The 21,943-nt window shown below is 32.5% G+C and overlaps 1 protein-coding gene across 1 annotated transcript in view; it reads left to right on the top strand.

Annotated features, from left to right (window-relative positions):
• Nucleotides 1–21,943, top strand: part of LOC133178087 (uncharacterized) — a 36,717-nt gene that overhangs the window by 1,386 nt on the left and 13,388 nt on the right. The window contains exons 2-13 of the mRNA XM_061312849.1: nucleotides 878–1,000; nucleotides 1,200–1,313; nucleotides 1,429–1,503; nucleotides 1,659–1,783; nucleotides 1,985–2,068; nucleotides 2,364–2,456; nucleotides 2,575–2,688; nucleotides 5,326–5,530; nucleotides 5,604–5,753; nucleotides 6,426–6,478; nucleotides 6,678–6,748; nucleotides 7,141–7,251. Coding sequence (XP_061168833.1) covers nucleotides 946–1,000; nucleotides 1,200–1,313; nucleotides 1,429–1,503; nucleotides 1,659–1,783; nucleotides 1,985–2,068; nucleotides 2,364–2,456; nucleotides 2,575–2,688; nucleotides 5,326–5,530; nucleotides 5,604–5,753; nucleotides 6,426–6,478; nucleotides 6,678–6,748; nucleotides 7,141–7,251 — 1,250 coding nt within the window. The 5' untranslated portion in view covers nucleotides 878–945. The remainder of the gene's footprint in view (nucleotides 1–877; nucleotides 1,001–1,199; nucleotides 1,314–1,428; nucleotides 1,504–1,658; nucleotides 1,784–1,984; nucleotides 2,069–2,363; nucleotides 2,457–2,574; nucleotides 2,689–5,325; nucleotides 5,531–5,603; nucleotides 5,754–6,425; nucleotides 6,479–6,677; nucleotides 6,749–7,140; nucleotides 7,252–21,943) is intronic.

Here is a 21,943-nt window from a genome sequence, read left to right as displayed (position 1 = left end):
TTTCCCTTATAATAACTTCAAAGAGCCCAATATCTTTTTACAAAAGGTTTGTACGATCAAAGAATTATTTTTCTTACAAAGACTATGACGGTTCTTCCGTTTTGAAGTATCCTAATTGAAAGCAAATTAGTAAATATGTATAGCAGAGCTTTATAAAACTATCAAAATGATCATTGCTTAGCACTAGATCATATTTCTATAACATTAAATGAATTTTAAAAGCCGTAGCCATCGTTCATTTATTTATACAGATTTGAACCTGTCCCAATTCCATGCTGATATGGATACTTTTTGTGCCTCTTTCGTAGCCAAACAACGGACTCTAATAAGAGTAAAATGACGCTTTAGCATTAGAATATCAGTTACAGAATTTGGGGTCGCCCGCGTGGCGCAGTGGTTAGAGGGTCTGCTCTAGAGTCGCGAAGTAAGGAGTTGATCCTTACGTCGCGGGTTCAAATCCCACTGTGGGATGGGCTGTGGAGACCGGTCCTTCGGATGAGACCGTATAAACCGAGGCCGCAGTAGGTGCTGGCACAAAAAAGATCCCTCACTGCTCAATGGCCGTAAGTGCCGAGTATAGGACAAAATTTGCAGCTCTCCACCGTCAAGTGGTGGCGTCTCCATATAAGTGAAAAATTCTCGAGAGGGACGTTAAACAACATACAAACAAACAAACAAAACAGAATTTGGGGTTCGTTTTTAAGGCTAAATATTTAATATACATTTAATCCGACGATGTTACTGTGGCGCTAATATTTTAATGTGGCGGAACTATGGCGCTGATTTTTTTTTCACTTTAACTCTAAAGAATTTAACTGTAGCGGGGCCGCTATGTTAAACGGCCCACGAAGAACCCTTTTTGAATATTTTTATGAAGATCACATAAGAAAGCAGACAGAAGGACGTGGAGTATGCAACCTCTTCATATTGGACACATCAGAGAGCATGAAAGGAGAAGGGTGTCGACAAATGCAGGAGGCTTTTGCATCCTTTATAGAAGGTATACAAGTTTCAATTGAATTTCTTTTTTTTTTAATTATTATTATCTATTTATTTATCTATCTATATATTTATTTTTTTAAAAAAAGACCATCATTTTATATATTGCTAAAGTACAATTATAAATTTGTTCCGACATTTTGATAAGATTTGAAAATAAATAGAAGAGCGGCTAATGAAATACTTTTTTTTACATATAGGTTACGCAACCAATTCAATGTTGGATGAAAATGTTGCAGTGATACAGTTTGGAACAGAGGTTAAATATCTGCACTATTTCTCCAACAACTATGTCTCCTTGAGTCGAATATTAGGTCAGAAAATACCATTTTTGCTCTGCCTAAATTTATACGACTTTTCATACTAATAATTCTAATATTTAATCACATTTAATTTTCCCATTATTTTAATTCAATTGAAAATTTGAAGATGACTTGTCATGTTCTGGACCATCACTGATGATCGAAGGCTTCCTTTTAGCTATTTCTGCCTTGGAAAATGGGCGTACGTTTCTTTTACTGATTCAACATCGACACTTATAAATGTTTTGACCGATGTAATTAAAAAAAAAAATAATAATTAACATATTTGTTTTGAACAAATACAAACTGTTAAGTAAAGGTAAGTTCAAACATCACACTACATATTATATTTTATAGAACGGAACACCACTATTGGCCCATTTAACTGCAGAGCTAGAGTGATACTTATTTCTGACGGCAAAGCTACATCTTCGACTGACTCAGATTCAGAACATCGTTTTTCTGAAAATGAAGAAAATCAGGTTACAAAATGACATTTTTTGCTTAAGCTAACTTCATTCAAATGTTAAATAAATGACATTAAATAGTATTGATTATTCCATATTTTTTTCATACAACTTATTGACTTACATATATATATATATATATATATATATATATATATATATATATATATATATATATATATATATATATAGATATATATTTGATTTTTCTCTCAGAATGTGCAACTTTTGAATCTGGTGAGGCAAATAGGAAACATAAATCCAATTACGTGCGTACCTGTCGGAAATGATCCAAATATTGTACGTATATATTATGTTCAATTATCTGACTGTGCACCTATCTTAATTTGCATCCATTTGTTTAATCAAACTATGTACGATTTTAAAATGATACTAATATTGCATGTACACAAAACAAATTGTCTTTAATTAATTACAATGATCATATATTGTTTTTTGGTTAGAAATATTAATGATCCAAATTATGTGTATCTCCTGGAAATTATCTGAATGTTTTAGGTTAAATATCAAAAAATATGCCACAATAGAAAAAATTGTACACTGAACAAATATATCTTGTTTACATCATTTACAGTGCTTATTGGCGACCATTGCCTATGGATCTCGAGGAGGAAAAATTCTAAATTATGAAAAAGCTCGACAATTTGCAAAATATTCATTAAACATGGTTGAGTACCCTTTATTCTACATGTATCAAATGTTTTCCATTTGTACCCATACAATTGTTTGTCATTCTTTTCATATTGAGACTTTAAAAAAAAGAAGAATGCTTTTCTTACTTATAGATGATTGCTGGAGACATCCTCGGGGAGGTACCACCTACTTCCTGTACTATTGATGACGTGAGATCCTTAGTATTTTCTACAAGATTTCAGCATGTTGTGACAGAGAGGGACCTGGTAAGTTGTATCAATTTTTTCCAAAGACAAGCAATTATATCATCTTTTTTTCTTGCTTTTCTTTTTGTCCTTGTTATTTTTGGGTGCGTTTCTTTTTTTATTTGTTGTTATTCTTTTGTTCTTTTCCTTTTTTTAATACATTCTTTGTCTTGCCTTCGTTTTTTTTTTATCAGTCCCTCGATCTCTCTTCTTAATGTCGTAAAAAAATCGATGGAATTTAAAGAATATTTTCACACAGACACTCAAAAAAATATTTTTTTAGTTGGTTTTATGTGTATACGAATGTTAGATCTTGTATTTCTGTTCTGACTCCACAAACTAAATACATTACATTCAAAGATTTTTTACAGTTCCACAAAATTATGGGCGTTTCTGAGTATGTCTGTTCCAGAGGAATATGGAAATAATTTGGATTAATATCTATTAGTAGAATGGATGTTGCTTTATTCGTAGATTTCCAAGGGCACTTTAGATATGTCACCTTTTTTTAAGAACAAAGGACAATTTAAAACCTATTTGACTTTTATTTACCGAATACTAGCACATATATACTTTTGGTGAGGAAAGGATAGATAGGTTTCTCGCATTTACTGATTTCTTCTTCTTTTTTCATTTTGTTTTCTTATTCAAAGGTTATTCCAATTCGTTTTGTTTGAAACTTTTAAATATTTTTACAAGAACCAGCAAACACTTGCTTTGTCTTTTCTCTCTGATTGAAAACTTTTGTTTGTTTATTTGTTTGCTAGTTTAATGTCCCTTTCGAGAATTTTCACTCATATTGAGACACCACCACTTGTCGGTGAAGGGTTGTAAATTTTAGACCTATACTCGTCATTCAAAGCCATTGAGCAGCCATTTTTCGTGCCAGCATCTACAGCGACACGAGACCTCGGTTTTTGCAGGCTCATCCGAAGGACCAGTCTTAACGTGGGATTCGAATCCACGATGTAAGGACCAACTCCTTACTCTGCGACTCTTCCGCATAGGCTCTAACCACTGCGGCACGGATTGAAAAGTTAATGTAATTTAGAAAAACAAGCATTATGAGAGTATTACATTAGCAAAACTAGTCCCCTACCGGCAAGTGTAAGCTGGTTCCCGTTAAACATTGAAAATGCCATAAATCCGTCAAAAATCAGTGAAGCGGAACGAAATGTAAACTTTATAACTCATCAAGGTAAAGTCACATAACAAAAATCAGCTCAATATCTGCAAGCGTTTAGAAAAAAAATATGCGGAAAACCCTGAAAAATTGAAAAGGTCGCAATTCCTTAAAAAATCATTGAAGCGGAACAAAATGCAAACTTGATCTGTAACTATCAATATACCCATATATTGAAAAAATCAGCTCAGTATCTAAAAGCGTTTAGAAAAAAAAGTGCGGAAAACAAAGTGGGACAGACTTACAGACAGACAGAGGTACAGCTAGACGGACAGCCAGACAGACGGACGGGCAGAATCAGCGGAAACCTATAGTCCCCTCCGGTTTCACCGGTAGGGGGCTAATTAATGAGAAATTGATTTTTTTTCTCATTAATAAAACGGGAAATTGATTGAGAGTCTGCCTTTCTGAGATCTTTGTTTAAATTATCGCTGTAGATTCCATGTAGTGGAAAATTGTTCTGCCCCCTTAATCGAAGATTTGGTTGCATATAAAGTTTTGCCCTGTCTGTCTCTCTGTCTGTATGTCAGAAAAAGGAAAAAAATAACCTTGCCCATATATGTAATTTTTAATTGGCTGAAGATGTGGATTTCATATCTCAGATGAGTTTTCCTTGTGACAAGACAATTCTTTTGATTCTAACATATCTGACCTCTTTACCTCGCAGTTTGACCCACATTTTCAAAAGTTTGCAAAACTTGGCCATAACTTTTGAACTGTTGGTGCTCTGCCTTTCATATACTTCATATGGGTATTCCTTTTGTTAAGACCTTCCTAGCTATGGTACAAATATTTTGACCGTTTGACCTTGACCTTGGAGATTGACCTTAATCTAAAAACCTTTAACGATGGCCTTCACTTTTGAATGGTTAGAGTTAGGGCGTTTGCTCTACACATGTCTATCCATTGTGATAAGTCCTTCCCTTGAGTAAAAGTAATTTTGCCCCTTTGACCTAGACCTTTCAGTTTAACCTACTTCTTAAAATTTTTAATTTTAGCCAAAACTTTATAACAGTTGGTGCTACGGCTTTCATATTTCACATGTATATTTATGATGAAATGATCAATCCTTGGGCACCAACAATTTGGACTCTTTGACCTTGACCATGGAGTATGACTTTCCTTTGAAAAATTTCTTTATCCTTGACCATAACTTTTGAACAGTTGGTGCTAGGGCATTTACGTTTCACAGGTATATTCCTTGTGACAAGTCCATTCTTTGGGTACCAAGAATTTTTAACCTTTGACCGACCTTGACCTTGGAGCATGTTTAGTGCTAGGGCATTATTATTTCACAGGGATATTCCTTGTGACAAAATCTTTCTTTTGATGTCATTAGTATTTATCTCTTGACCTTGATATTGGGGTATTACTTGCATTTGAGAAACTTTAACCTTCTTCATAAGCTCTAATACTTGGGCATCATTGTTTCACAAACACCTCTTTTTTATTTATATATTGCTTCTCAAAATTAGGAAGATGTCGTGGATATTTTAAACAATAGGCGTGCATATGAAATAAATGTATACCAAAATGAACAACAGTTGGACGTCCAGGTATATAGTGAACGCAATGAAAGATTACCTCCACCAGGAACTAGGGTACGAAGAGGTCCATGCTGGACTTATAATAATCAGAACTCCAGTGGATTAGGCACTATCATTGGACACTGGAATCAAGGTAAGAAGGGTCCAATTTCGACAAATTAATTTTTTCTGATATTTTGCATTAAAAATGTTTCTTTAATCTACAGATGGATGGGTCAATGTTGAATGGGACACTACAATGAGATTTCCGTATAGATATGATCCCAGTGATCCAAACCAGTGTGCTGTCATTATTTGTAATGAACCTCGAATACTACAAAGAGAAAATATCGCTGTAGGATGTGTTGTTAAAAGAGGTAAATTCTAAAATCATTGCCTAATTGTTTCCAGTGCGTAACCTATTATAGTAAAGGTTATTATTGATATCCGTCGAGAAAAATAATTAGGTAATGCTTGAAATTTCTTTTGTCTGGATATATAGGAAAATTTTTGTATCCTAATTGTTGATACATAAACTATAATAATAAGTTCCATAATTTAGATAAAAATTGATTGATTGTTTTTGTCTATTTGGAGAATTTTTCACCCTTATGAGACATCAACATTTACCTGTGAAGGGCTTCAAATATAGATCTTTAGTCGACATTGATTGCCATTGCGCAGTGGGAGTTCTTTTTCGTGTCAAAGTCTACCTTGACAGGGACCTCGTTTTTTAAGGTCTCATCCGAAAGACCCGTGACGCTTATTTTTTATGACGGGCGATTGGCGAAGAAACAGTCACTACGTACATGTATATACATGTACGTGCCAAGAATGAGAATCGAATCCGTCACTTCCCGATTACATGCAAAGCGAACGCCCTACAACTAGGCTGCCGCGATTGGTAGTTTAGTTAAAAAAAACAGATGATGTCGTTTTCATTTTCTTTATGCTTACTTAAAATAAATATCACAATAACTAAGATCCGTTTTCATTTAATATTGGAGCAAAATTGAATAAATGTTTTTTTTTTTTTTTATTTTTAATAGGACCAGATTGGATATGGGGAAACCAAGATGGTGGTATAGGCAATATTGGAGCTGTTTATAGAGTCAAAGAAAAAGTGGTCTATGTATATTGAAAATTTATCACCTCAAAAACAATTTAAAGATGATTAGTGAACTTTGATGGAGTTATATAAGTGGATAAAAGCTTTTCACTAGTACATGTGTATTTTTATTAATAATTTAAATCAAAGTTTGGCTTTAATTTACATGTACATTGTAGTTTTTAATTTTAAGGTTCGCTGGCCAAATGGAAACAAAAGTAATTACAGATTTGGTTATGATGGGAAATTTGACATTGTAGTATGGTGGGTAATTTGTGATAATAAACACAAAATGTAAACGTGATGATACTTTTATAAGTAAATCATAATCAATTTTAGCTAGGATTAAATTTTTCGCATTTTCAGCGAGGATGTTGAGATTGATAATATTGACTATCGCTAACACATGAATATCGTAACTATTCATTAGAGCTTACTTATCTTTCTAGGCATCATAAAGTCCTTAAATTTTCTTGTCACCAAAATAAATGCTTATTTTTAGGGTCAAAACGCTAAATATTCATCAAGCTGAAAATTCCACTTATTTAGTATCAGATCCTTGTATATAAAACTCAGGAAAAAGGAATTTACTGCGAATAAACTAGGGATATTTTTGATTTCTGAAACACTAATTTATTTTATACAATCAATTCCAGTGATCCTTTTGACGAACGAGGAGTCATTGCATCCCATAGGTGCGAAAATGTTGTAAAATTTACCAGTGACAGACATAATGGTGTTGAAAATGATAGCCTAGGTAAAACAAAGTAAAAATACAAAATAAAGATAGTAAAACAAATAATGGAAATATAGGAAATATAAATGATTTATTATTCATATTTGGGGCTGATATTACATATCTGGATATACGATTCTTGATTTCCGATTCTGTAAAACTGACTTAAATAAAAAGCTGAAAATTCAATGTGTCAGTTTCTTCAATATATTTTAGAAAGAATAGAAATGAAACCGGAACATTCCAATAAAAGAAAAAGTGGGGTTTTAAAGTGTTGTGAACAAAAAATACATTCAGAATCCACAAAAGAAAGTGACGAAGAAGAAAGTGATATATCCTGGCAATGGAAAACCGAGAATGGCGAATGGAAACGCTTTTCGAAGACGGAAAATTTGAAAATTATGAAAGCATTTGCTATGAATTCAAAATCAACAATACTAATGGAGATAGGCGAACAAATGTTTGTTTTTTTAACCATTTTGCAGTTCATTTTCGACCATAAAGTGTTTAATATCGTGCTAGTGTTTTACTGATGTACTTTTATTTTCTCTTAATAGGTATAGAGTGATATTATCAAAGATGAAATTGCTGAATATATCAACAAGAGAGACCTATGATGTGAGGTGCTGTTAAAAAATGACAAGAACTAGAAGCTTTATATTTCATTTTGACTCCTTTTGTAAAGAATTCTTAGATATTGTACCGCAGTATAACATCATTGATATCACGTGTAAATATTGTCTGCATGGAAGCTTCATTCACATCGTATTTCCTAAATCAACTTTACAGTGAACCATTACTGTGTACATATTCAATAGTATTTTTCTGTAATTTCTGAGCATTCGATTTTTATGGCCACGAATACGTAAAAAATGAACTAGATATTAAGCTTTGTTGACACTAAAATTTGAGTGGCCCCTATTGTATTTTCATAAATTTCCTAAAAAAATTACTTATCTTGCCATTTATTGAATAACATTTTTGAATGTAAATGAAGTCTTCGTCTTTGCTTTACCGATTGATTCAAACAATAAACAATTTTTTTTTTGAGTATTTATGCTGTTATGTAACCCAAAACAGTCAAGTCCAACAAAGAGCTAGAGCCACGAACCACGATATTTGGCCTCATGTTTTACACAAAATTAAAATTTCGATTCCAGAGGGGCACTATACTTTAAATGTTAGTACGGCGCGATTTGGCACGTGTGGCGGTTAGAAAACCTATGATAAAATTGTTGTGGCTTTAGCACTTTGTATTGCAGGATTTCGTAGAGAGAGAAAAATGGGCCATTGTAGTAACACACAGTAATATATATTGTAAATATTCTAGTCAAGCAATAATCAAAATGGCAACTGCAGTAGAAATGGAAAATGGTCAGATTTTCTTGAAATGCACTATATTGTCGGAATAAAAGAAGGATTTCTGATATTGAAATGTACTAACATTCCAAAATAATTCAGATTTCTTTTTATTGTGATTAAGTCAAGGTTTACCAAGAATTGATGAGCCAACAATAACTGTCTGCAGTACAGATAAGGCTACAAAAAGGAGGCAGGCCTAATATATACGGAAAATGTTTACTATTACATTACGAAAAATATTTCTTCATTTTACCACAAAATGAAACGATTTGCAAGTTTAAACTGTTGGATTGCTATAAACTACATCAACACTTATTATTACATGCAGTTTTGCCGTTAGTTAAACCACACAGCCAGATATATACAATTCACTGATCGCCATGTACCTGTGATCAATGTGACGTCTAATCGTAAAATTTGACGCAGTTTGTATGCAATGTAAAGCAGACCAAGTTATACTTTATTTAATGAAAAAATGTACTTTGTAATCAAATACAATATTATTTGCAGATATATATAAGGCCATTTACTTGGATGCGATGTCTATTTTAGGATCTTATTTATAAACTTTCCGTACATTCTCGAGATAAGTGATGTTGACGTATATTTGTATACAGATTCATTGGAGGGTAAGAGAGGGGTCTTAATAAATCGATTTATTGCAAGGTTATGCCCTCAATGGATCATGACAATCTTTTACACACATATTCAAGAAGTATTAAGATGTCTGAAAAGTGTTGCGAACCCGTTAGATTGATTGATTGTAATGTTTTACAACCCGTTAGAGAATTTTTCACTCATATAGAGACGTCAATATACCGGTATACCGTACTGTCACGGTAGCTCAGTCGGTAGAGCGCTCGCTCCTTGATCGGAAGGTCGTATGTTTGAATCACGGCCGTACTGACCTTAGTCGATAAAAAAAAAAGGTTGGAACTGTTTCTTCGCCAAGCGCTCGGCACTTTGAAGTGAAAGTTGCGGGCCCTTCGGATGAGACCTTAAAAACCGAGGCTCTGTGTCACGGTAGGCGTAGGCACGATAAAGAACCCTCACTGCTCAATGGCCCTGAGTGCCGAGTAATGGTCTAAATTTAAAGCCCTTCACCGGTATATGGTGACGTCATAAATGAGTGAAAAATTCTTGAATGAGACGTAAAACAACATACAATCAATTAATCACCATATACCGGTGAAGGGCTTCAAATTTAGACCTTTACTTGGCACTCAGGGCCTCGGTTTTTAAGGTCTCATCCGAAAGACCCACCGTACCGTCCCTTTAAAGTGCCGAGCGCATTCGAAAGAACAGTTGCTACCTATTTTCATCGACTTAGGTCAGTCGCGGCAGTGATTCTAACACACGTTCTTCCGCAACTGTGGCCTGGTCGACATGTAACTCTGAAGAGGAAAAGATTCCAAAAATACGGCAAATCCGGAATATTAGACCGGTTTTGAACGACATATAAACAGAAGGTACGTGAGTTGAGAAAAAATTACTCATTTCACACACAGGGAATCCATAACAGTCAGGTGATATAATGTTTACTGGTAAACGTGTGATTAATTTTTGTCGATTTAACTGGGCTGATTACAAGGCTTAACATATCCAGTTTTTTTCCTACTAAATAACTCAGCATAGGTATAAAACTAAAACGTCTGATACGTAAACATAATGCTTTGTGATCAGCTAATTGCATTATACTAACCAATTAATTTCTTTAGCATAATTCAGATTCAAACTAAAAAATAGGAATCTTTTATAAGAATGACTAGCATAAGTTAGAGTTGTTTCTATTAACAAGCATTGTGTTAATTGTGTATATATTAATAATATTTTTATGTTATTCCTTTTGTTATGGAATAACATAAAAAGAAGAGTAAATGGTAAAATCTTATCGAAAATAATACCTTGTAATGATATTAACATGTAATATAACTCAGTACTAAGACAGTCTCCATATACTGGATGCTTCCAAGTATATATATATATATATATATATATATATATATATATATATATATATATATATATATATATATATATATATATATATATATATATATATACATACATATATATATATATATATATATTTTGTATTGTCTAATGGACTTTGAGCTTGAATACTGTTCGTTATCTCCATATATTTCATATATATATATATATATATATATATATATATATATATATATATATATATATATATATATATATATATATATATATATATATATATATATATATATATTCTACAAAACGCATGTTGTTGTATGTTGTATATTTCCATAAAATTATCATTCCGGAAACAAAACTCATGAGATCAAAAATTTATTTTATTTTTCTGGCAAAGTATCACAAACGGATATCTAAATATGCAATGATTCTGTGTACTTAATACAAAAAAGAGCAGAAAAAGGTCATTGAAGTCAACTATTGTGTAAATGATGAGGAATTCATAAGAGTTATCATGAAAAGAAGTTGGTGTACAGAAAGAGTGAACTGTTAAGTGTTTTTTCAAAATGCATATTTATAACTGTTGATTATGTTTAAGATTTGAAAACTCTGTGTCTGTTATTTATGTCAAAGGATAGAATATGCATCGATCGGTTGATCTACAACATTGGGATAGTCTTGCTCAGCTTGAGGCACATGAAAGTATGCTTTGTTTGAAATTTTCTGTTATTTATAAAGATTCATATTGACATTTGTACGCAGTGTGTATATATAGTATTGGTTTTACAGATCAGAAACTAAAGTATCAGCATGGAAGAGGGATATGTACTGTCTTCCTTTTGGATACATCAGGCAGTATGGCAGGGGAAGGGTTCCATCAAATGAGGAAGGCTTTCATGGATATATATTAATCGGTATAAATCTCACTGTGTAAAAATATGAAAACGAATTTGTACATATCCACTAACATTTTTTGCTATCATAGATTGCATGTATATGCTATATGGTAAAGGTTATCACATATGATCTGCAAATCTGCAAAGAAAATTTATTTGAATACGTAAAAAGTAAAAACCAACTTGAGAAGACGTAACTGTATATTTTAAACAAGAGATTACTTCTTAATCTATGATAAACATTTTTATATATGTATCTTAAAAAAATTAAGACAAGGTAGATATTGTGATACAATATGCATTATTCAATAAATGTTGTATATCACATTTAATTAAACACTGTATAAGATTCGATTAATCAAAGTTAAAAGCTTTTTAAATTTTGCACTTATTATCGTACAAATTCTGATCAACTGAATAATTGCAGAAAAAAATCTTTTTATTATGCTATAACTTAGTTGAAAAATTATGCCTACATATTTTGGAGTGTATATAACACTCACTCTGGCATTATAATTTTTCTTCAAATTTCAAAGAAGTCAGTACTCATCCAGATGAAGATGAAAATGTTGCTGTCATAACATTTGGCAGAGAGGTCAAATTCTTACATTATTATTCGAACAACTTTGGATCTCTTAGACAAAGTCTTGGTATTGTATGAAAGCTACATATGTTTAAGAAATCAAAAATCTAGAGAAATTGGGTTTTTACAGTATCATACATGTAGTTTCTCGCATTTCGTTCTTTTTAGATTCAAATGAATTTATAACATGATAACATAAGAGTACATTTATATTTATTTCTATTTGTGTTTTTAATTAAGAATTTAATAATTTATTCGTAAAATACAATATAACAATATTCTCTTATCGATAACACACACATGTGCGAGTTTTTGACCTAAGTTTATACTCTAAGCCTTACATACTTTAGCTAATGTGGAATGCAGCGGAAGTTCCCCTATGGAAGCATGCATTCTTTTGGCTTTGTCATGTTTAATGTACGGAGGAGGTAAGATTGTACTGTTTTAATCGCACAAATCTAAGATCTTTTATTGAGAAAAATATACCATGGAATAGATACCACAGAAGGCTTGTGCATCTTAAGAAATACAAAAACTTTCCTGTCCAATTGGAACAAATTTTGTTAAACCGTTATTAAAGAAATAAAAAATGAATTCAATGGCACTAATTATTTACGAAACGTGAAAGTATATGTGGAGTTAATGTCTCTTAAAATTTCTATGGGAGATTTGTTTAAAGTAGTTAAGTGCTTAAATTGAAATAAGTTACGAATTATCGTTACGATAAGTATTTACACATTTCACAAATCAAGTTTACGTTCAAGCAACATATCTAGTACTTATTGCTTAAAATAAAAAAAATGGATAAGTGACATAATGTTTAACTTTCAAACTGATTGGGGTTTTTCTCGGAAAGCTAAAGAAAAATTTAGTCAATATTCAACCTATTCATTTTTATAGTGTGCCTAGAAGATACCCATTCGAAAATAAAACGCGATGATATTGACATTGTAGATAATTACAGCACATTTGAAAAAAAAAGATAAGGTGTTCGCAGTACTGATAGTTTTATGTTGTTCAAATCTAATAAGTGAAAAGCTAGAGAGTGAAAAATTAGAGAGAGAGAGAGAGAGAGAGAGAGAGAGAGAGAGCAGAATATTTAAGGAATGTTTTTAAGTTTTGTGCGAGTTATTGGTGTGTAAATCACACAGACTTGTCACGTAGGCATACTTCATGAAGCGCGCTAGCGCTTCATGAAAAATATGCCTAGATGCAAGTCTGTGTGATTTACACACCAATAATTCACGCTAAACTTAAAGACATTCCTAATATTTACATTTTACATGTTTAAATCCACCAAAAATATACATGTACTTAATTTTTGAATTTCTCGCTGCCCTATATCGTCATATTTTTATTAATGTCCCTGTAGCCTCATTGTGACGTCACTTTAGCGCGAGTTTCTCCGTGTATATTTCCACGCATGAGTATACACAAAAATGGTTTTCAAATCAATTTCACAGTTGGCTTAGTAGAAAAACAAAGCAAATGTAAATATTAATACGTAATCTCCAAAAATTTTAACAGATAATATTTTTACTTGATTTTGCACAACTCAGATGACTGGAGTAGAGTCTACTTTTTGTTTCTTTCATTTAGGCCATATTGCAGTTTTTGATCACAACATAACTGTAGATGCTATTTTATCTCTAAGTACGTAATAAGCATAATAAAACATACCCTTTTCCACACCAAATCCTGTATCAGCCCTCGACCAATATCAGCCCTCAAGCCTTCGGCCCTTTGGCTGATATTGGTGTCTCGGGTTGATACAGGATGTGATATGGAAAAGGGTATGCATTATTCTCTAAAAAATAATAATTTATTTTTTTGACTTCAATATCGTGGTATAACTGAAGAAAAAAACATTATAACGTATTGATATTATATTTCTCCTAATTCCAGATTGTTGCAATATTACAATCATTAATCAAAACAATTGGAAAGACTAATCCTATTGTATGTATTCCCGTTGGACCTGATCCAAATATTGTAAGTCAGATATTAATTTTCTTTTCTCTTCAGGGTCTCTCCAGGCCGTTTAATGTTATGGTCCCGCCACAGTTAAATTTCTTAGCGCCACAGTAAGATCGTCGTCGTCAGAACGATAAAAATAATTAAAAAATGAACCTCTAAATTACATACCTTTTTTCAGTTTCTAATGATAAGCTTTTAATTTACAATAATTAGGGCCCATTGTTTGGCTTGCACAATTAAGTATCGACTCGCTGGACACATGAAAGAAAAGATACAAGCCATATTTTCAAGGGTCATGATAATTACAAATGTAATTTAAAATATCAATTCATTCATTTAATTCATGCTTTAATAGTTTACAGATAACGAAGTATCTCAAATTGCATTAACATTGCAAGTCAAAACATCGTAAGTGTATCATAGCTAATCATGCATCTTGGTAATGTTGAAAAATTAATAATTTATTCAGAAAAATATACAGTCATAAAGACTGCTAGAGTTTTTTTTTTTTAATTAAAAAGTTTTAAGATACTCCAGTCTTCAGACAAATAATTGCATATACGAGGGGTGATCAAAAAGTTCGCGAACTAATTGAATTACTTCCTTAAAAGAAATAAAATGAGGTTTCAGTGTTCATTATTTTTTAAAGTAGTCCTATCCGATTTTAATGCACATCTGCCATTGTTCTGCCCATGCGCGAATCACGTGATCCAGGCGGTCACGTGACATGCTTTGTAGCGGTTTGTTCACAGAATCTAAGAGATTTTTCCAGTCTTATGTTTCTTACCATGCAAGTAATTTTTTATAACAAGAACAGACCATCTGTCAGAAATGGCCAAATCTCGACAATAGGATGGGTGGATAAGGATATCCTTTCCCAGAATTAGCATGGTGACCATCACAACCCGAGTCCTCGGTGTCCGGAGCGTCGTTTATCCAATGTGGAAAAAGTATAGGCGCCTTCTTTTTATCATATCTCATATGTTTAAATTCTAATATTTATATTATTACTCAGATACTCAAGTATTTTTCTTACTGTAGCTTGGCGATCTTTCAAAACAAATTGCTCAACTAAGGACACATCTTTTTATCGGCTTGCTTTCGCAGGGCAACAGAACAAACATCATTTTAAACCATCTCCCTGCCTTCACAAAAAACATTCAATCCAATTTATTATTAAACTTCTGGTAAGTCTTTCGTCTTCACAAAATTTGTACAAATTATCATATTCCACTGCAAAGGAATTTCCGAGATATAAGTTAAACTTTACAGCCGTTCGTTGCTCGAATACGACTGAGTAAACCATTTTTTGTCACAAGTTACCTACATGCTGACGTCATTTTCTAATTGTGACGTCACAAACACAGAGCAAAACATTTATTTAACATCTGCTATTTATAGAACATGTGTATGACTATATGTGTGCCAAATTTCATTCTGATCTGAATTGTGGTTTTTTAAATATAGAGATAGTTCGCGAACTTTTTGATCACCCCTCGTATATAGACCTCTTTCACAGTAAACATATATTTTGGAAACATACTAAGTTTTGTTTTACACCATGTTTAATCGATATAGATTTAATATTTTTATCATTGAATTTATCATTCATTTTGCAATATAATTAGTGCCGTTTGTGTATTACATTATACATTATTGAATCATAAAGGTTGTGGGTTTTTTTTTTATTTATTCCGTGGGACTTTCGCGAATTCTGCCGCGAATTCACCGCGAATATAAGCACCGCGTAAGTCTTGCGCCACAGTTAAATTTCAAATGATGGAGAACCATGAGGGGGATCGGGAGGGGGGGCGGACCCCACCCTGGAATTTGCAGAGTTATTAAAAGTACAGTATACTTTTATACTGAAGTACTTATGCTGAAGTAAATAAGAAATGACTTTACAAACCTCCCCCACCCCCCACCCCCGAGAGAAAAAAGTGGATCCAACCATCACCACCACGAAATAGGTATTTTTCACATTTGGGTCTCCTGGGGGGTTTGGGTGGAAATTGTTTTTTACTGAGGTGGACCCCCTGGAAAATTCCTGGATCCGCGTCTGGAGAACCCTTCTCTTTCTCAGTCATTTGGTAGTTAATGTAACTTTTCCTTGGAGCAATTATTTTTGAATGCCCTTCATGCATCCCAGTCAAACTTGTAAAACTATTATTCCTTAGCAAAATTGTCCTGTACTTTTAACCAGGCATTCTTTGAGAGCTTGGTACACCTTTCCAGACGAGGAAGGCTTTTAAATCCGAGAGTTGCCCGTCAGTGTGGAAGGTTTGCTCTCCATATGGTAAGCTAATAAAAGAAAAGCAAGGTTTCTTTGCCCTGTTAAATATAAATTAAAGCTTTAAAAGTAATAAAATATTTACGTTTGTTCCAGAAATTGACTGATCACATATTGGATCAAAAGACAGCAGATCAAATGACACCTGAAGATATTGAGAGAATTGTTAGATTTATCAACATTAAAACTGACTTCACTGAAAATGATTTGGTAAAAGTTTTTGTGCTTTAAATAATTATTTTGTTTTTGTTATTGTTTCATGATTGTCCAACAAACGATTTTCATTAAACATTTTTCTTCTACAATACTGGAATGAATGATACATCCTCAACCACAAAAATGAAAATTCCCACATCAAATGTAACTCTGATTCACCTTTCGTTAGCTTAGTCTTTTTCATGATAAAACTGATTAAAATTATTTATTTCAATAAAAAAAACCTGTGTTTAGTCCGTGTTTGGTAATATCTTTTTTTTTACATTCCGTGCATGCATATTTCTTTTTCTATGAAAAAAGATGTAGATAATGAACAATTGACGCCGCCACCGAGGGTTCTTTTTATGATTAAAAATAAAAATAAAAACCCTTAAAGACAAAATTACCGAGGATCTGGAGAATCAGTAAACTTTACTGATATCTTTATTGTTACGTGGACAACAAAGAGTAAAAGTACTAATTATCTTGGATATCCAGAAGACACTGTTCCTTAGTCTTTTAAAGAAAAAGATATAATTATGAAATCCGCATTTGTAATGAACGATTCGATGAGGTGTAGATTGCATCATGATCAAGGATAGAAATTTAACTGATGTCAACATTTCAATCGTCATAATGGCCAGGATCGTGGTGTATTAATCAGGGTATCGATTGCTTTGGTCTTTCGCTACTTCTTGTTTGCTTTAAAAAATTGTAGCTGATAGCTTCATGTACAAAAGACATTCTGCCATTTAAGTACTATAAAGTTGAAGTAAACGTATTTTTTTCCCTGTGAGATGAAATTACGCTATCGCTATATACTCGGTCACTAATTTTCTGCGAAAACTTGTCACAGAGTACTGAAAGAAATGTAAAACATATAATGGTTATCAAAAACATCCGCTTAAATTGAACAGAAACTATGATTCCGCGGAATTATGACCACATGAAAAAACTATTCAATTCAGCAATAGGTGATTGAGCGACATTGAATCTCAATCTTTCATATATATATATATATATATATATATATATATATATATATATATATATATATATATATATATATATATATATATATATATATATATATATATTTGCTGTATTGCATAAAATGTGAAGTAACGCTTACTCAGTTATAAACTTCAGATCAATATTTCTTTTATTTGTTTAGTTGGTTGGGTTATCGTGGAATGGGATAATGGGGTTCGATTGAGCTACCAATATGGATTCGATGGTGTGCTAGAAAAGTATGATATCGCTTCCTGTGAAGAACCAAGGATTCTAGAAAATGAATTGATTGCCGTTGGATGTTTAGTTTCCAGAGGTATCATTAATGTCACAAGTAATTTTTTTTTTTTGCGTATGTGGGGAAGGGGATTTAGAATATGTGGCATATTGTATTTTTTATAGTAAGGTTGCAAATGTTGGATCGTGTTGCCTTTTGACGTTGACAACATGTTTCATATATATGCTCTATGTTTTGATTGACTTCTTAACTTGATTATTATTTTTTGACCATTCCCTTTTTTGTCTTTTATTCTAAAAAGAAATTACCATTTAGAAACTTGACTTTCTTATCTTGATGGCCTTTTCTTACATGTACTTAACTACTCCTTTTTGTCACATCTTTCTTTGAAAATATTTATATGAAAACTGAGATATGTAAAGAAATAAGATGACGTTAGTTCTCGATAATTAAAGGTCCTGACTGGAATTGGGGAGTTCAAGATGGCGGAGACGGACATATTGGAACGGTATATAGAGTCAAACAAGAGACTGTAGTTTATGTATGTACCGTAAATTTTATACTTAACTTCTTACATTGAAAAATTGAATGAATTTATTTCGTTTTTCTTCTATAAATGCAGAATTATCTTTAATTTCCTTCAGATTCATTATGTGTCATTGACTTCATTTTTATGCTATATACATATCCTGGGGCCCTAAAAAGAATTTTAAAATTACGAATTTGAAAAATGCATCGCGATTTCTTAGGTTAAATGGCCAAACGGCAACCGTTGCAACTACAGATATGGGTACAAAAACAAGTTTGATGTGAAACTGTGGTGAGATATTTCTTACTGATCTTTTGGATAAAATATGAATTTTAAGCACTTCTTACTTACATGACAAATGATCAAATTTAATACGTTTTCGTTATTTATGCTAACCATTATTCAGTGATCCATTCGAGCCATCGTATCAATCATTACATTTCCAACGACGATGGGATCATTCAAGGTAAATAACAAACATGCAGATTTCGTTTCAGATACAATTTTTTAAAATAAATAGAATTAAAGAAGTATGTCTCTGTTAAAGTTTTCCTAAGGGCTTAGTAAGGAGAGTTACGTGTTCTTTGAAAAAGTGTATGAAAAAGTACGACACCCTATTTCTTCACCCTATAAAAGAGAGACTCAATAAATTAACAGGTAATTATTACTGCTTAAAAGATAATAAAAAGGAGGCAAGACGCAATGAACTGATGTCCTATTCACCAAGCGATGGAGTTAACCATTCACAATCTCACAAGGAAACAGAATGCAGTTCCCAGAGTTATGAAATGGACGGACAGTTGAAATATGGATCATCATGAGGTTAATAAAAAAAGTTCTTGTAAACAGGCAATGGAACGTAGGTGGCAGTGGAAAGATTCTTTTGGACGATGGAACGACTACAGTGATGAAATAAACGAAAAAATCGAAAATTGTTACAAAAGAAAATCTGAGTCATCTGTTGTTATCAATTTAGAGGGACGCCTGTAAGTATAGCAAATGCTAAACTTGGTTTTAAAGGGATGGATTTAAAGTTTATAGATTGTTACTTATTCATTATCAAAACTCATACATTCCTTAAATTCCAGGTATTAAATAATCTTACTTCAAACTAATATGTGGAACTTTGATTTTCGTTGCTCAATCAAGATTTCTATTTTAGATGCAGAATTATTTTTGGAAAGAGAAAACAAATTGACACTATTTCCAAATCAATAACAGACATAAGAAGCCGTAGAAACGATTGAAAAATGACGAATGTTTTGAGACATTGAATTTGCCATATACATGTCTTATAAAAATTCTATCTGAATTACTTTAGTCTTTTTTGAAATTTGCTAATCATTGAGACATTTGTTGAAATAGCATTTGACAATGTTGATAAGAATTCTTCCTTTTTAAAATAAATGTTGACAAATAATAATGTTGACAATTACATAGATGTGTCGATATTATATATGTATGAATGCAGATATTTTCAATGAGAGTATGTAAAACGGATTGGGATTTAAAAAAATGAAGATAGTAGATATTAACATGGTAAGGTTTTATTTTTGTTTTCTCTAAACTGTATTTTATTATTATTATTTTTTCCGTAACCTTTCTTTTGTGTATACGTAAATATACTAAATATATAAATATAACCATTGTTTTTTATGTGGACACAAAACCATTCTACAATTGCTAAACATACAATATCAAATATTAAACAAATAAAATATACTTGTAATAAACTTACTGTATATCATCCGATTTTCATGTTTTGAATCTCATTAAAGGTTTTCAGGTGTTATGCTATGTTGCTTTATGTTACAGCTGTTTATCTCCAAAATTGCAATGTATTCGACATTCTGCAGCTTTTTTATGAATTGATTTGAATACTTTTTTTCAAACGCAAAGGCTGAAATTTTCTTTTAAAAGGTTTAATTATGTTGTTTTACCCGTGAAATCACTTTGCTTAGAAGTATCTGTTTGTCCTAATAGGTATATTCTGGTCAAGGGAGATTACACATCTGAACTGTTATATAATCCTCCTTGCCAAGAATGTACCTGAGGAATAAGCAAAAACATTCACAAAAAGTATCTTTCAAATTGATGTGAGAGGTACTGCCAGTTCTTAAGAATGAAACCTTATTCGTCAAAGTACACATAAGAAGCATGCAAATTATGGATGTTTCATTCTTCTCGAGAAATTTTAACTTGTATGAGGAAGATCACGATTGACAAAACTTAGGAGAGAAATTAACACTTTGTGTGTATGTGAACATTATTGCTATGAAAATTATAAAAGGACAAGGAAGCGCATATGCTTCTTGTTTTGTTGATTTTTCATTTTTAGCAAGAATTTTACTCAGACCCAGAGAGTCGGAACCTGTTGTGATATAGAGTTTTTGGTGACTAGAGCGTATGGCGAAGGTACAGTCACTAATTATTCGAAAGTCTTGGATAAATCTTTCTGGAAATAGAACTTAACTCCTTTTTTACACAAAGAAAAAATTAAGTCTGAAACTGAAAAAAAAAATTGAAAGGATTTGAAGCTTTTATAAATGATAAGAATGATGAAAGTATTATCCATGGTCAGATGAGTTAGTGAACACATACTTTCTAACGATCTGTCGTATTGAGGAACATCCTTTGGCAAAGAGATTGAGTAAAGAGGCCATGGAACGTAATCCTTAATGCTATTATTATCTATATAGAGGAAATGAAAAACATTAATATTTATATGTAAACATTTATTGTTTGGCGTTGTTGGTCGTGGCATAATATACATGTATAAGCAGCAAAGGGTCGCCAAGCAGGGCAGACCCAAAATTCAAGCAACAACTCAATACAAAGCAAATCAATTATTTGGCTGTTCCAGGTTTACCGCAAACAGTCATTTACCTTTAAGCTTATTAATGTTTTTTAATTAGAAAAAAGTTTTGAATAAATTCAAGTATAGCAACAACAAGCATAAAATAAGCAGCACAATCAAGCAGCATTTGTTTGTTCCGGGTTGACCGCGAACAATGAAATAAATTGTTAATGTATTTACATTATAAAATATCAAGCCAATGTTCACAGTTCAATGTCTTCAAAACATCATACACAGTCAGATGCACAAGGTTGAAACATCAGTTGAATGGATGGGCGCAAATGCCACATGACCTAAAACTTAAAAGTTTAAGGTCACCCCACACATGGGGAGCCCCATTCAACTGACCCACGACCAACATGTAATGGTAACCACCCATCTTAACAGTGGCTGTCAGGAAATACTGACCCACACCCACTGTTAAAATATTCAAGACCCCCCTGTATGTTGTTCAAGAATACAGAATTGCCTAACGGATTTAGGTGCACCTTATCACTAGCCAAAAAACACTCTATGTTCCTAATGAGATCTGGGTTCTTGATATAAGCCCCTCCTAGATGAAGTACCTGATAAGCAGCTGCCCTATTCAATCGTACACGTGCCCGTTCCATGGCAGAATTGTCTAACGAGGCGTGAAAATTTGGAACCAAACAAGTCTTGTATTGGGGAGGAGCTGCGATAATATTTCTATATCTTCTTTCATTATTGTAATAAGCTTAAACAAAGGTAAATCTGGTTCCCCCAAATCGTTCCCCCCACAGTGAATGAGCAAGAAGTCGGGATAATCTTCATATTTGGCTAATAACAGTACTTTTTTCTTTAAATTAATTAACTT

This window comes from Saccostrea echinata, unplaced genomic scaffold (assembly GCF_033153115.1).
Source record: "Saccostrea echinata isolate AGI-Se365-2 ecotype Australia unplaced genomic scaffold, CSIRO_AGI_Sech_v1 ptg000002l, whole genome shotgun sequence".
In the NCBI taxonomy this organism is placed as follows: domain Eukaryota; kingdom Metazoa; phylum Mollusca; class Bivalvia; order Ostreida; family Ostreidae; genus Saccostrea; species Saccostrea echinata.
The sequence above is the reverse complement of the archived record's forward strand: the minus strand, read 5'-3'. Positions and strand labels throughout refer to the sequence as shown.